Source organism: Loxodonta africana, chromosome 9 (genome assembly GCF_030014295.1).
Source record: "Loxodonta africana isolate mLoxAfr1 chromosome 9, mLoxAfr1.hap2, whole genome shotgun sequence".
NCBI classification, from domain to species: domain Eukaryota; kingdom Metazoa; phylum Chordata; class Mammalia; order Proboscidea; family Elephantidae; genus Loxodonta; species Loxodonta africana.
Window position 1 is genome coordinate 79,187,457 of NC_087350.1, and position 17,412 is coordinate 79,204,868.

Below are 17,412 nucleotides of genomic sequence, written 5' to 3' on the forward strand. Positions count from 1 at the left end.
TATTCCACATTTTCCCTAAAAGTCCACATCAAGGGCCTAGAGCTGAACTGTCTTTAGTAATTTCAGTTATCGTTAGCCACTTAAGCAATGGCTCCTCCTCCCAGGCATTGATATTGAAAGGCTTAGGTAACCAGGACACCTTTGGGTCCAAGGGCTAACCTGATGTGTAGACTAGGAAGGCAGTGCTTTGCTATACTGACTTTTAGGAAATGCTACATGTTCCAGATTAAATAATATTACCTAGTGTGTGGGGGACTTGCTCTTCTACGGACCGGGTATTGCTTCTCATATATATCATTATCATCCTGCCTTCACACAGATGTTTTTCAAGTTAAGTCCATATTATCGTTCCAATTTTCAAAGATGTTAGTAAGCATTTTTCTCACAAGAATAACTTTACTTTTTGAACATCGAGCATAAGCATATTATAAAAAAAAAAAGAGCATTAGCATATTATACTTTACTCTAATTCTATAGAACTAAGAACATACTATTCTTTCTTCAAACCCCAGCACTCATGTGAACAAAAGTGAAGTGATAATATACACCAGAATCCTAAGAATTAGAAAACAGAACTTGCCTGATAACCACTTCATTTGTGTTGCTCAGTTCCACCACCAGCACAGATGGGGATGCCTCGGTTGGAATGATTAAAGGAGGAACTGTTACATACTCCATTAAGGTATCACCTCTTTCAGCAATGCTTCCTTCTATCTGCAAATATTCTTGTTCAATCATAGACTTGATATCACAATCACCCTGTGCTTGCACTGCGTCATTGAGGATTTTATCAGCGGGCACTGGAAGTTTAGCATAGAGAATGGCTTTCTGGGGATTTGCAGAAATGTAGTCTATGGTGCATACATCAGAAAGTGACGCAAGATTTTTTAAGGCATCCTTAGGGAATTTCATTTTATACATATCCTCAAATGCTTTCGGGAGTGCACTGGCCCAAAGCCCATTTGAGTATTTCTCCAGCAGCTCTGCAACTTTCTCTTTGAAGTCTTCTGGCATAACTGCTGGACACCCTTTTAATGTTGGTGTTTGTTTTGGAGCAGGTAGTGAGGATGGAGGCACTTTTTCATTGTCCAGTTCACTTCCTGAAAGCTGTGTTCTCTTAGCTGGATAAAGAAGTAAATCTTGACCACCACTGCATGGTTTTTCCACCTAAAATTTTTAAATACAGTAGGCAAATGATAGATATTTCAATGGCAACCTGAAAACACATTAATGCATTTTTAAATCTGAGAGCAACACAGTTTTCAAATTAATCAAGAGAATGCAAAAGTATAGATTTTACTACTTTCAATTTTACTATCCTCAATTACTAAGACTTTAATGCATTGCCTTCACTTGGAAATAACATCATGAGCCACACTTCAGAAATAAGCAGGGTAATAAAACAGTATTAATTTCACGTGCGAGGCATCTACCCTTCAATAAACCTAGGAAATCATGAGTGCATCCGCCCTGTAAACTGCATATTTAATTCTCTCTGCCACGTCCAAAGCAACAGATTACAAAACTGACTGACTACAAGGTAAAAAGGTTATCAAAACAGTAAGGAATAAACCAATGGGAAGAAAGCAAGAAAATGTTTAGACAGAACGGGAATGTCATCTCTTTCTTCTTCCTGCTATTTACTCAGTTTTCCATAATTTAGGAAAACAACATTCCAGAGTTAGGGTACATATTTTTACAACCACCACAGCATAAGGTTAGCTGAAAGTGTTGCCTCTTCAATGAACAAGAGTAAAAAACACCTGGCATTTGTATATCATCCAGTCTCTAATTTTATTTGCGTAGCATTCCTGAGGGGGTACAGCTTGATGGCATCTCTTTATATAAAGAAAAATTGATGTACGCCACTATTTCTCTCAAGTTCTAAGCCCTTCTAGTACTAGACCAGAGGTCAGCAAACTACGGCTCACAAACTAAATCCAGCTCACCACCTGTTTTTGCATGGCCCATGAGCTAAGAATGATTTTTGTATTTTTAAAAGATTAAAAAAAAAATCAAAATAGTAATATTTCATGACATGTGAAAATTACATGAAATTCAGTAGCCATAAACCAAGTTTTATTGGAACACATTCATTTATGTATTGTCTGTGGCTGCTTTTGTGTTGCAATGGCAGAGCTGAGTAGTTGTGACAGAGACTGTGTGGTTGTCTCAGTGCCCTTGGCTCACAAAGCCTAACACATTTATTGCCCGGCCATTTACAGAAGAAATTTTCTGACCCTGTACTAGACCACTGGACTAAAGAAATATTCACGGCCTTCTGAAATGTTCCTATTTTGTCAGATCCTATTTAGCAATTTCTTAGTTGCAATTAAGCCCTTAGGAAGGTATTCCAGATGCTAGGGTAATAATACAGACTAACAAGAAGCCACTCGCCCAGGAGAACAAAATACTAAAGTATGCTGGGTGGGAGGCTTATTAGTAAAGAACACTGACGCCCTTTATTTCACTCTCCACATAATGCTTAGGAAGAAGGAACATAAAACGTGTCTGTATAAGAAAGAAGGTATTATCTTATTCCCAGAGAAGAGCTTTAACAACAACAACAAAAAAGACACGGTTAATATGATTTAAAAATAGATTAACCTTTTAGTCTAACTATGTATTCTGGATGATACATAAGAGATGAATGGTTGTTAATATATTTATATCTGTAAGTATAAGGTTACATTTGGTTTCTCTCCTCATATTCTTCTGCCAACGTGCGCTTGAGTAGAGAACTGGGGGGAAATTCCACGCTGGAAAAACCGGAATCATCACTGAAAGCGGATGTATGTGATGGAGTCTGTGTGTGGCAGCTGCAGGCATTCCTTATCATCAGTGGCGTATTGCTGTCAGCACCTTGTGATACTCTAAAGGGCGTATTAAATGATTTTCCCAATTTATATCCCTAATTTTAAACCACAGGGAGAAGAATGAGTATTTGGAGCGCATCTCATTCTGCTCTCGATGGTTACTTCGCTTCTCTAGAGACCCGTGTTGTAAAGCCTGGAACCATAAAATGTCAATCCTCACTGTGCTTTAAGACACTTGGTAAGATACAAGAATACAGACTGGGTGTTCAGAAAAGGGCTGAGAAACGTATTTTGGGAATACATGGAAAAAGAAAATAGAATTCTATGTGATGATTCACTTGTCACATAGAATCCACATTAACGAAATTTCAGATTAGACATGGCAGTCCTCCATACCCAAAGCCTGGCGAGCCTGCAGGGCCTGTCTTAAAACCCTTCTTCAGTTTTCACCTACCAACCTCTTCTCAACCTTTATGACCTTTATGACCCCTTCCCTGACGCAGATTGTAGAGGCTAATTTCAGGAGAGGATATTCAGTCCCTTTTTTTTTAATTTATTTTGTTGTTGAGAATATACATAGCAGAAGATACACCAATTCAACAGTTTCTACATGTACAATTCAGATATACTGATTATATTATTCCAGTTGTACAACCTTTCTCACCCTCCTTCTCTGAGTTGTTCCTTACCCATTAACATAAGCTCACTGCCCCCTACGGTTCCAATCTAATCTTTCTAGTTGCTGTTGTCACTTTCATCCCATATAGATAGTTCTTAAAAGAGCATAATGCTCAAGGCAGACATTTTTTTACTAGGTTAGCTAAGCTATTGTTTGGTTTAAGTTTTAAAGATTATCTCAGGGCAATAGTTTCAGAGATTCATCCAGCCTCCATGATTCCAGAAAGTCTGGAGGCCATGAGAATTTGAAATTCTGTTCTGCATTTTCTCCCTTTTGATCAGGATTGTTCTATAGTATCTTTGATCAAAATATTCAGTAAGGGTAGCCAGGCACCATCCAGTTCTTCTGGTCGCATGGCAAAGGAAGCAGTTGTTCATAGAGGCAATTAGCCAAACATTCCATATCCTACTCCTATTCCTGACTCTCCTCCTTCCTCCGTTACTCCAGGGTGAAGAGAGACCAATTATCATGCTCTGGATAGCCACTTACAAGCTTTTAAGACCCCAAGCACTACACATCAAACTATGAGGTAGAAGAGAAGCACTAAACATGTCATTAGGCCAATTAACTTGGATGTCCCATGAAACCATGATCCTAAACCTCCAAACTGAGGAACCAAATCCCAGGAGGTTTTTTATATAAGTGAGATCATACAATATTTGTCCTTTTGTGATTGACTTATTTCACTCAGCATAATGTTTTCCAGCTCTATCCATATTGTAGACTGTATCAAGACTTCATTTCTTCTACTGGCTGAGCAGTATTCCATTGTATGTTTGTACCACATTTTGTTTATCCATTCATCTGTTGATGGGCATTTAGGGTATTTCCACCTTTTGGCTATGGTTTTAGTTCTTTTGGCTGTTATGAATGGTGCTGCAATGAACACTGGTGTACAAGTCTCTGTTTGAGTCTCTTCTTTCAAGTCTTTTGGGTATATACCTAGGAGTGGAATTGCTCGGCCATATGGTAGTTTTCAGTTTTTTGAGGAACTGCCACATTGTTTTCCACAATGGCTGTACCATTTTTTATTCCCACCAGCAACGGGTAAGGGTTCCAATTTACTTACATCCTCGCCAACATTCGTTATTTTCTGTTTTTCGTATCTTAGCCATTCTAGTAGGAGCGAAATGGTAACTCATTATGGTTTTGATTTGCATTCAATATTGTATTAGAAGTTCTAGCCAGAGCAATAAGACAAGAAAAAGAAATAAAAGATATCCAGATTGGAAAAGAAGAAGTAACTTATCTCAATTCACAGATATGATCCTATATACAGAAAACTCCAAAAAGGCTACAAAACTTCTAAAGCTAACAGAGGAATTTAGCAAAAAGTTGCAGGGTACAAGGTCAACAAACAAAAATCAGGTGCATTTCTAGTCAACAGCAATGAGAAATCTGAAATGGAAATTAGGGAAACAATTCCATTTACAATAGCATCTAAGAGAATAAAATACCTAGGAATAAATCTAACCAGGGATGTGAAGGATTTATACAATGAAAATTATAAAAACACTACTGAAAGACATTAAAGAAGACTTAAATAAATGGAAAGATGTTCCGTATAAAGACTTAATTTGTTAAGATGTCAATACTACCCAAAGCAATCTATAGATTCAATGCAATCCCAATCAAAACTCCAACAGCCTTCTTTACAGAAACAGAAAAAACAATCCTCAACTTTATGTGGAATGACATGAAGCCTTGAATAGCTAAAGCAATGTTGAAAGAGAAGAACAAAGTAGGAGTACTCACACTTCTTGATGTCAAAACATATACAGGCCACAGTAATCAAAACGGCCTGGTATCGGTATAAGGATAGACACACAGACCAATGGAATAGAATTGAGAGTCCAGAAATAAACCCACACATCCATGATCAACTGATTTTTGACAAGGGTGCTAAGTCCATTCGATGGGGAAAGAAGACTCTCTTCGATAAATGGTGTTGGGAAAACTGAATTTCCACATGCAGAACAATGGAACAAGATCTATTCCTCACATCATAAACAAAAACAACTCAAAATGGATTAAAGACCTAAATGTGTGATCTAAAACCATAAAATTCTTAGAAGAAAATGCAGGGGCAATGTTGTCAGGTCTAGCTTTTAACAATGGATTAACTAATATAATAACAAAAGCACAAATAGCAAAAGACAAAATAAACAAATGGGACCTCATAAAAATTAAACTTTTGTTCATCAAAAGACTTTACAAAAAAAGCGAAAAGACAAGCTACTGACTGGAAAATATCTTCAGAAACCATATGTCAGTTAAGAATTTAATAACCATATATGAAACTATATATGTTTTATATATGTTAAATATATATAAAACTTCGACAACAGCAAAAAGACAATCATAAAATGGGCAAAGAACTTGAAAAGATATTTCACCAAAGAGGACATTCAAACGGCCACCAAGCACATGAAAAGGATATTCAGTCTTAATTATCTAAAATAACTGTCACAAGCTTCATTCCCCAACTGTCCACAGGGTTTCTTCTAACCGAAATGAGGATAAGAGGGGCTCCTCAGCTTTATAATCCTTTTCTTTCCAATGAAGGAAGTGGAAATATGGCATACCTCAACGCTGATTTAGTCTCCCCACTCCCAGTCCCAAACCTTACATTCTCATCTGTGCCTGAGATGCAATGAATCACCTAACAACTTTAACATGACCAGCACGATGAGTTCCAAAAAGGAGTTCAGTACAGACTACACCTCAACATAAAGAAAACAAAAATCCTCACAACTGGACCAATAAGCTACATCATGATAAAGGGAGAAAAAATTGAAGTTGTCAAGGATTTCATTTTACTTGGATCCACAATCAATGCCCATGACAGCAGCAGCCAAGAAATCAAACCATGTGTTGTGGTTAGGCAAATGTGCTGCAGAAGATCCTATTTTTAAAGTGCTAAAAAGCAAAGATGTCACTTTGAGGACTAAGGTGAGCCTGACCCAAGCCATTGTATTTCTGATTGCCTCATATGCATGCAAAAGCTGGACAATGAATAAGGAAGACTCAAGAAGAATTGATGCCTTTGAATTATGGTGTGGGTGAAGAATTTGAATACAACATGGACTGCCAGAAGAACAAACAAATCTGTCCTGAAGAAGCACAGCCAGAATGCTCCTTAGAAGCAAAGATGCCGAGACTTTCTCTCACGTACGTGGACATTTTATCAGGAGGAAGCAGTCCCTGGGGAAGAACATCATGCTTGGTAAAGGAGGTAGGAAAAAGAAGACCCTCAACAAGATGGACTGACACAATGGCCGCAACAATGGACTCAAGCCTAACAATTGTGAGAATGGCACAGGACCGGGCAGCGTTTCGTTCTGTTGTGCATGAGGTTGCTATGAGTCAGAATCGACTCAACAGCCCCTAAACAACAACACAGTTAAGACCTGGTGTGCCTCCTGCTGCCTGGCAGCTGCCTCCCAGTGCTTCAGTGCCAAGTCTTAGAGGGTACTGGCAGTAACTCTTCTCAGCTGAATGTATCTAGGTCCATCTGGCTCCAAAAAATGTTTTTGTTGTCTGAGAGATCCAAAAGATTAAAAACGACAGAGTCAAAGCCTTCTTCTGCCTGTATCAAAATGTCATCCAACATCCCAGTAAAGTGGCTACTAGCATATACCTGATTAGAACCTTCACGGAGGGAAAATTTCAGAGTGGCTATTTGGTCCCTGAAATTGATGCTGCCCATTCTGATATTCAAATAGAAATCCCTGCAAGTGGCTATCTCTGACTGGTAGGACTATGAGTGATTTTTATTTCTTTTATAACTTTGTTTTTCAATCTTTTTTACATAAAGTGTTCTATTTGATTAGGGAGAGAAGCACATTCAAAAGAAGAAGAAATACAACGTTGCACTTAATTTCTTCTCCAATTGTACGACAAACCATTACCAAGTTTTTTCTTATCCTAAATTTCATACATTGTGTTTGAGACTGTCTGGCTTTACTTGCAATAGTATCAGCCCTGGGTGTGCTATCAGTGTTTCTGCTTTTCAGCAAAGTGAAAACAAGTCAGATAAAAGAGAAAATACCCTGGTATAATTGTTCAAAAGCAGATTATACTGATAGGCTGTTAAAAAATATTCAGAGTTTTAAAAAAAATTTTCACACCATGCACAAAAACTAACTCAAAATGGATCAAAGACCTAAATATAATATCTAAAACAATAAAGATCATGGAAGAAAAAAATAGGAGCAATGTTAGGAGCCCTAATACATGGCAAAACAGTATACTAAACATTACTAACAATACAGAAGAGAAACTTGATTACTGGTAGCTCCTAAAAATCAAACACCTATGCTCATCCAAAGACTTCACCAAAAGACTAGAAAGATTACCTACAGACTGGGAAAAAGTTTTTAGCTATGACATTTCTGACCAGCACCTGATCTCTAAAATCTACATGATACTGCAAAAACTCAACTACAAAAGGACAAATAACCCAATTAAAAAATGGGCAAAGGATATGAGCAGGTACTTCACTAAAGAACAGATTCAGGCTGCGAACAAATACAGAGAAATGCAAATCAAAACTACAATGATTTTCCATCTCACTCCAAGAAGGCTGGCATTAATCCAGAAAACACAAAATAATAAATGTTGGAGAGGTTGTGGAGGGACTGAACACTTACACATTGCAGGTGGGGATGTAAAATGGTACAACCACCTTGGAAATCGATTTGGCGCTTTCTTAAAAAACTAGAAGTAGAATTACCATACGATCTAGCAATCCCACCCCTTGGAATATATCCTAGAGAAATAAGAGCCTTTACACGAACAGCTATATGCACACATCTTCATCACAGCACTGCTTACAATCGCAAAAAGATGGAAGCAACCAAAGTGCCCATCCTCGGATGAATGGATAAATAATGGTATATTCACACAATGGAATACTACACATCCATGAAGAACAATGATGAATCCATGAAACATTTCATAACATGGAGGAATCTGGAAGGCATTATGCTGAGTGAAATTAGTTGCAAAAGGACAAATATTGTATGAGACCACTATTTTAAGAACTCAAGAAATAATTTAAACAGAGAAGAAAATATTCTCTGATGGTTACAAGAGCGAGGAGGGAGGGAGAGGGGTTTTCACTAATTAGATAGTAGATAAGAATTTATGTGAAGGGAAAGACAACACACAATACAGGGGAGGTCAGCACAACTGGACTAAACCAAAAGCAAAGAAGTCTCCTGAACAAACGGACCACTTTGAAAGCCAATGTAGCAGGGGCGAGGGTTTGGGGACCATGGCTTCAGGGGACTTCTAAGTCAACTGGCATAATGAAATCTATTAAGAGAATATTCTGCATCCTACTTTGGAGAGTGGCATCTGGGGTCTTAAATGCTAGCAAGCGGCTGTCTAAGTTGCATCAATTGGTCTCAAACCACCTGGAACAAAGGAGAATGAAGAATACCAAAGACGCCAGGTAATTATGAGCCCAACAGACGGAAAGAGCCACATAAACCAGAAACTACATCAGCCTGAGACCAGAAGAACTAGATGGTGCCCGGCTACAACCGATGACTGCCCTGACAGGGAACACAACAGAGAACCCCTGAGGGAGCAGGAGAGAAGTGGGATGCAGACCTCAAAGTCTTGTAAAAAGACCAGACTTAATGATCTAACTGAGACTAGAAGGACCCTGGCAGTCATGGTCCCCAGGCCTTCTGTTAGCCCAAGACAGGAACCATTCTCAAAGCCAACTCTTCAGACAGGAGTTGGACTGGACTACGGGATAGAAAATGATATGGGTGAAGAGTGAGTTTCTTGGCTCAAGTAGACACAAGAGACTATGTTGGCATCTCCTGTCTGGAGGGGAGATGGGAGGGTGGAGGGGGTCAGAAGCTGGCCAAATGGACTAGAAAAGAGAGAGTGGAGGGAATAAGTGTACTGTCTCATTAGGGGGAGAGCAATTAGGAGTACATAGCAAGACGTGTATAAATTTTTGTATGAGAGACTGACTTGATTTGTAAACTTTCACTTAAGGCACAATAAAAATTTTTTAAAAGAAGAGTTTTGAAAAATATTAATGGTTGTCAATATGACTGGCCATTTTCGGCATCCACAGTGCTTCACTAAGCAAATTCTAACCACCTAATAATTGATAGTGACTGCATCTAAACAGTCCTACTCAAATATGAAAGACACAACAAATAGCTAGGCAAGGTGTCTTACATTTCTGCTTCAGGTTCTACCCTCACTGCCTGCACAAAAAATTACGATGAAAGAAAAATGAATTCAAGTATTGAAAAAGCAACAAAAAATCAGTTGTTTTAGCACAAGCAGTTGAGTAGGAAATCATTCATTTTAGGTAAAATTTTAACATCAGAAAGGTAGATGCTCTCACCTATAATTCTAGCAGGAGAAATTCTGGGGTTCTGTAGACATGCAGAGTAGCAAAGATGGAAATCTCAAAAAATGCCATAAATTCAACTACACAAATACTAGTAATTATGATGGAGTATAAAATAACTAGAAATGTAATATATTAATCAGAACCTGTGAAGTTTAATTTTTAAAAATTTTACTGCAAGGATGGCTTCTCTATCAAAGTTTAATAGTGAGTTATACAAATATCATGACAATAAAAAAGGCTCTAAGTTCACTGAGGACATGCTGTAAATTTCAGGATCGTCTATGGATTTAAAAAATAAAAGAATCATGTATATTCCACAAAGCGCTTCATGCTCTGAACCTTCAAACACAGCAGTCTGGTGAAAGCGTCCTCAAAAGTCCCCTCCACAACAGGGAAGTTTGAGGGGATACGTCAATGTGCTAACCCCGCACCCAGTGAGAAAATCCTTCCCAGAAAATAGTAAAACTGGAATGAACTGAATAGTAACCTTTGAAAATCCCATTACAGGAACAAACTCCACATTCCATATAAATCGGAGGCAACATCCTCATAAAGATGAAATGTTTTTGACTAAAAGTAGAGAAACAGCCATATTTTCAGAGTTTGAGATTTCTTATTTTCCCACCTTAGGCTATGTTTTAATATAAAACTTGTCACAATGCCATTATTTGTTTTTATGTCTACCTCCCTCACTAGACTCTAAGTGTCTTAGTCACCGGTGGTCTCAGAAAAGGCCGTGACTGGCACATTCAAGTGCAGTCAATGCTGTACGAAAAAACAGGATGGATGGAAGGATGGATGAGTGGGTGGATGGATAAGTGGGTGGGTGGATGGGTGGATGGATGGATGTGTGGGTGGATGGATGGATGTGTGTGGGTGAATGGATGGATGTTTGTGGGTGGATGAATGGATGGATGGATGATTCTTGCCCAGAAGTGGATATGGGACTCAAGCCTGTGATAGTGGCCTACAGGATGAAGTGGTTAAAAAAAATAATAATAATACATACTGTCTTTAGGCCAGCTGCTTATAAAGAGGGAGTGTTGTATACTTTGTCCAACAATAGTTGGGGGCTAAAATATATATTTAAATTTTAAAATTTAAATCTATCAAAACACACGATATTCATGCGTATTTAATTCTACAAGGTCACAAGTACCGAGTAACTGCTAATGTTACCACTTAAAACAGTTACACCGTTGATTATAGTTCACGTAAATAAGACATTAAGAATCACCTAAGCAAAGGCAATCCTGCAGCAACAGTATTAACAAACGCTATTTTACAAACGGATACAAAGGTAGATAGGTATGTCAAGAAGTGTGGGAAGGTCTAAGGGAACACACCTACCTGCAGATATAGGTTTGGTGGTGGATAGTTCTACATACATAACTATAGGTGCTGCTCATATATTAATACAAACAATTGAGCACAAAAGGGCCACAGTTAGAGCAACTTCTTAAGACATGACCAAACACCTCACGGGAAGAAGTTTCTAGGCTCAAAGGCAAAAGACCATAAACTCGGTACTTCGGTGAGTATTTGTCTGGGGTCTTAAAAGCTTGCAAGCAGCCATCTAAGATACAGCTATTGGTCTTTTACCATCCAGAGCAAAGGAGGGTAAAGAAAACCAAAGACTCAAGGGCACAATTAGTCCAAAGGTCTAATGGACCACATGAACCACAGCCTACACCACCCGAGACCAAAAGAACTAGATGGTGCCTAGCTAGCACTACCGACTGCTCTGACTGGGATCACAACAGAGTGTCTCAGAGCGAGCAGCAGAAAAATTGTAGAACAAAAATTCAAATTCACAAAAAAGACCAGGCCTACTGGTCTGACAGAAACTGGAGGAAACCCTGAGACTATGGCCCTAAGACGCCCTTCTGAACTGGAACTGAAGCCATTCCCAGAAAACACCTTTCAGCCAAACCACAGGCAGACCCATGAAATGAACACCTGAGAGGAATGTGCTCCTTAGAACAATCAATTACTTAAGATCAAAAGGGCAACATTTGCCCAAAAGCAAAGATGAGAAGGCAGGAAAGGGTAGAAAATCAGGAAGAAAGGAACGGGGAACCTAGAATGGAAATGGGGAGATTGCTAGCACATTGTAGGGACTGAAAGCAATGTCATCAAACACTTTATATACAAACTACAGAACGGGAAACTAACTTGCTCCGTAAACTTTCACCTAATGTGCAATAAACGCAATTTTAAAAAAAAGAAAAAGAAACACCTAAAGGTAACCTATTTTGGTTTAAGAATCTAGCTACCTATCTTTAGCCAAACTATTCTGATCTATCATCTTATTATAATAACAGACTCCTAAGTAGTAGAAGCCCTGGTGGCACAGTGGTTAAGAGCTACGACTGCTAACCAAAAAGTTGCCAGTTGGAATCCACCACCCACACCTTGGAACCGCTACTGGGTGGTTCAACTCTGTCCTATAGTGTTGCTATGAGCTGGAATCGACTCGCGGCAATGGGTTTTGGTTTTTGGAAGCAGGAATAGGTATGGAAATTGATAAATCAGATCACTTCTTAATTTTTTTTTCCAAAGGCAGTTTGTAAAACTTTTAAATCTGAATCCTATATTAATTTTTAAATAAAATAAAGGTATTCTATAAATAATTAGCTAAAAGAGTAGCTTAACGAAAATTTGTTCAACTTAAAGTCTTTTAAAATGACCAAGAAGCATACAAAATTTGAGGTTGATTAAAAAAATTCTTATTACCAGCAAGTTCAAGTTATTAAAATGGAAAAGCTATTAGTGGCTTTTAGTAGTATTAAATACAAAATGGTATACATACTATTATATATTAAATGCATTTTAAAAATAATATAAAATAAAAAAACAAAAGCAATTGTTATACACAGGGCCCTGAACTTTGTCATACTTCTCCTATAAACGAGAACCAGTATTTGTCAATCTTAGAGACAAAGCTTACTAAGATGATGTATGTCAAGTGCCTTGCCCTCCCTAGATAAAAGTTGATATGGCTAATAACACAAGGGGGACAGGGAGCAAAGATGAGGAGGAGGGAGGAAAAGGAAAACGTACCGTGCAAATATGAGGCCAGTGTTCAAATTGTTGTAAAATTCCTTGATTAAGTTCTTCTTTATATAACTCTTTGTAAAAATGTGGAAGCTTAGATATCCAAATGCCATTGTTATGCTTGTCTAGTATTTCCTTTATGCGATTTTGAACCTCATCCAGTTTATAAATGTAAGAGGCAGGAGGCGTGACATTTGGTTTTTCAACAGTCTGATTTAAATTATCTTTAAATTAAAAAAATCATAGAATTAACCAAAATGTTTAACATTTTAGATTACCCCCATCACCTAGTACTTTACCTGTCTTTAGGCTCTGCTATATTGTAGGCTTGTAGGGGTCAAGGGACTTAGAAGGGATCAGGATTAAGCAAGGCAGCTCCTGAAAAACCACATTCTAAGTTTTAACTCTGAAATAACTAGCAGGGTCAACAGTCACCCACAGAGGGATGTATAGTAGCCCCCTTTATTCTGCATGGGTGCTTCATAGTTTGAACATCAGGATGGCTTGCTATAAAAAGCATAATGAAATTGATTTAAGCAACCATTTTCTACATGCAACTAAGTTAATTTTTAGACAATGCTGGGATATATGCAACGCTGAATACAACTATATCCACAAAGCCTAAGAAGTATGTCTTAATATAAAGACTGAAGATTTGGTAGAAGATAAAAAATTGTCCACACTTAAGAGAGCATGGATTTTCCCCTTTAGCAGAATAATTTAGCAATACACAAAAACCAAACAAAAAAACCAAAACCCAGTGCAATACACAGAGGCCCAAAAATTGTTCCACCTACAGTAATCATCCTAGTCTCAGTGTCTAAACATAAATAAAATGTTTGGAGCCCACAAATAATTGTTAATAATATTCATAAGGGAATATTTATGAGGTTTTATAAATATTTATAAGGTTTTGGTTAGCCCTCTTACATTTACTTTCTATTTAATGGCTGAATTAACATGCTAAGAGAATAAATGAATTTGAGGGTTCACTATAGCTGACAGCTCTGGTATTTTAAGAACTATGGAATCCATTCCAAACCTCTTCTAAGTTTCACTGAGATATAGATCAGAATATATTAAATGTTATCACCTAAAAGTAAAAGATATTATTTTAATCAGACAGTATTTCTGCTGGGATTTAATAATTTTTATTTTACTTCTTTATTGGCCTGTGGAGACATACACGTTGGTTTGAGGATGCTGGCCTTGGGGGATGTGAGGATGCCAAAGGCTATGCTATTCCTCCAGGACGTCCAGACGCTGACTCTACTTTTCCCACCACAGTGCAGGAGAACCTGCAGGCTTTGCTGAGACTGAGTCTGGCTCAGCGAAAGCAGGGTCCTGGCTGTTCATAAATATTTCCTATATAAGGCCATATTCCCAAACAATGATATAAAAGGACTAGGGAGAGGGAAAAGATGAGTCTTGCAGAACGGGCCAGACCCTCCCTTACTGAGAGGGAGTCAACAGCTGATCTGGAGTCTTTGTAAATGTGGCTGTTCGCTGGGGCCACCAGAGTCAGCTAAGCTGCTGTATCTTTTGTTAAACAAATCAGGGAAGCAATCTATCCTGCCAGAATGAAGGAGAGGTTGTGTGGACGCATGCATACTATGTCTACCAGGTAATTCGCAACCGTCCTAAACAAATCTGCTTGGTTCTGCAGGAAAAGTTTATAGGAATTTAACCCTCCAAAAGGATTTCAGATAATGCATATGTAAAAGTAATTCATATAAACAAAAATCACACTGTTAACTAATTTTCATAAGAAATACTGACTTTACTGACGAGTCATGCTTCAGATAATACATGTGTAAAAATAATTCATATAAGCAAAAATCATACGGGAGATGTGCTCTGCTACAAAATTAATGAGTTTCAACTTGGTAAGAATCACACTTGAAGCAGCAAATCATTTAACATCACATTTGAATTTCCTGGAGTGTAGGTACTGGATCTGAAAAAGCTGTTTCTCGGGGTAGGTCTATGAGCAGGGGATTCACAGACTGGTAAGAGGATAAGACAAGTGAGTATATTTCTCTTCTTCAGATTCCTTGACTTTATTATGTGTCCTACTGTTGCCTTTTTTTTTTTTTTTAGTTGCCTTACTGAAAAGCCCTTTGGGATTTTATAACCTGAGTAGTCATTTATATTTATGATTAGTGGTCACTGCACTCAGTTCAGGGTGGCAGCTTTTAAACGGATATTAAGTTCTTGAATTTAAGTCCCATATTTACATATTTTAAATCCAAAGCTGGGAGCTTCCTTTAAGTGAGGCCTCTAATTGATGAGTGCCAGGCTAAGGAGGGCCACAGTGTCTCTCTGCAGGTAACTTGTTGAAGTGAAACAGAGGTCTGTTAAGAGAAAGGCCTCAAGTCAAAATAGGAGTGATACCCTCGGACGTATTATTTTCTCTTTAGATCACTTCAATTCATGATTAAAAAACTGGGGAAAAGGGAAGGAGAGAGATAGAGTAAGATAGGGTGAGAACCAATGGAAAAGGCCACCATCCAGTATTCTCCTTGGGCCTCTGAGGTTCCAGACGCCAACATGCATCACGAAGATAATGTTTGGAAAACATACCGTTCATTTCCTTACTACTGGGTCTTGATAGATGCATCTGAAAAGCTGGTGGAAGAGATGCCTTTGGACTAAACCTAAGATGCAAAAAACAAACAAAATAACAATTTGAATAGCAAAGTCTGTATCAAGTTTTAAACACTGTGCTTTGAATTTAAAGTCTCTGGCATTGAACAGCAAAACAAGTCATCAGACTACTTCCAACTCAGCATGGCCTCATATCGTTCACATTTCACATATATCCAGTGAATGTTCGCATTCATTTTAGGTAAAACTAAATTTAAACTAGGTCTTTAAAGTTATTACTTAAAAGCTTCTTTCAGAACTTGGACATCAGAATTCCAGTTAATCACCTTTAAGGGACTAGCAAAACAAAACAATGAAAACCATCCAAAGAATAAATTGAAAATAAAGACTATTTTGAAAGATAACCAAAAATAGAAGGATTTGCATCACCAGATATTGAAATGCACTATAAAGTTACAATATTTAAAACAGTTGGACAGGTGAGTAAAATAGTAGAAAGCTTAGAGGCGCTCAACTTTCATTATATCTTAGCTCATGACAAAAGTGGCATTTAAACCAGAGAAGGGAGTGATTGCTCAAATAACTGTTTGGGAAAGAAGAAACACGGATCCCTACCTGGTACCCTCACCAAAAGAATGTTTATACAGATTATATCTAAGATTTGTGTGAGGAACATTTTTCTAAATATAAGGACAAATAAATAAAGCACACAAAAAAAGGAATCATTTGTGTTCATGTATGTCTCCCTCACTAGACCCTACGTGTTTTAATTACTTGCATTCCCAGTACCTAGGGCAGTGCTTGGTATACGGAAGGGAAAATGAACACTGTAAGAATGAACAGCATGAATGAATCAATGACTATATCTTGCCCAGAAGTGGGCGTAAGGCTAGAGTGGGTGATTATGACACAGTACATATTTTCCCAATTTTTAAATAGTGTGGAGTACTCTAAAAATCAGATCAATTCTTTAAAATGAAGCATATTTCCTCACAATATTTTAATCCTAAAAGAAATGATTAGGTTGCAGGCCACCAGTAAAGCTTATTCCATATGTGATGCTATGCAATTATAAGAGCATCATATTGGTAGATAAATGCATTTGAGTAATAACAGAAGATGCCAAAAACATATCCAACTCCTACCTTTACAGAACTGGTAGGAAGACAGCACTCCTTTCCCCTGCCTCAGCCCTAAAAATGTAAACTGAAACCTTCCCCTGCTTTGAGTCAGCATCGAGGGCTCCAATTGAAAACTGAAAAACCAAACCTGTTGCCTTCGAGTAGATTCCGACTCATAGCAACCCTACAGGACACAGTACAACTGCCGCATAGAGTTTCCAAGGATTGCCTGGTCGATTCGAACTGCCGACCTTTTGGTTAGCAGCCGTAGCATTTAGCCATTATGCCACCAGGGTTTCTGGCTCTAATGGAAGGCAGAGGGATATGAGCAAAAAAGTGAAGATACAGAGAGACTACAGAAGAGACTGCTATAGTTCAAGCATTGCTAGGTCTAGTAGAAAGCAAAGAAAACAGTCCACATAGCAAAAGTTTCAAGGGAAACTGTAGAGCTACATGAAAACCAGACATAATAAAATAAGATGAAAGAGATCCAACAAATTTTATAACAATAAATATAAAAGATTAAACTCACCTCTTAAAAGACTAAGACTTAGACTGGTCTAAAAACAAATCTAAACATATACTGTTCATTAGAGACATGTTCTTATCTCACAAACGTTTAAGCACTTACTATATGTCAAGCAGTGTGCCAGACAGTAATGATAAATCATAAGCAAGAATGACATGTCCCTCTTCTCATGGACTATACGGTATAGCTGAGAAAACTGACTGTGGTAAATAGCT

General features: G+C 37.9%; 1 protein-coding gene across 1 annotated transcript in view; it reads right to left on the bottom strand.

Moving 5' to 3' along the window:
• TDRD7 (tudor domain containing 7) overlaps nucleotides 1-17,412 on the bottom strand; it is a 65,380-nt gene that overhangs the window by 28,740 nt on the left and 19,228 nt on the right. Inside the window, exons 5-7 of the mRNA XM_003407847.3 lie at nucleotides 15,524-15,597; nucleotides 12,947-13,164; nucleotides 581-1,167 (exon numbers count right to left, since the gene is read on the bottom strand). Of these exons, the coding sequence (XP_003407895.1) occupies nucleotides 581-1,167; nucleotides 12,947-13,164; nucleotides 15,524-15,597 (879 nt within the window). The remainder of the gene's footprint in view (nucleotides 1-580; nucleotides 1,168-12,946; nucleotides 13,165-15,523; nucleotides 15,598-17,412) is intronic.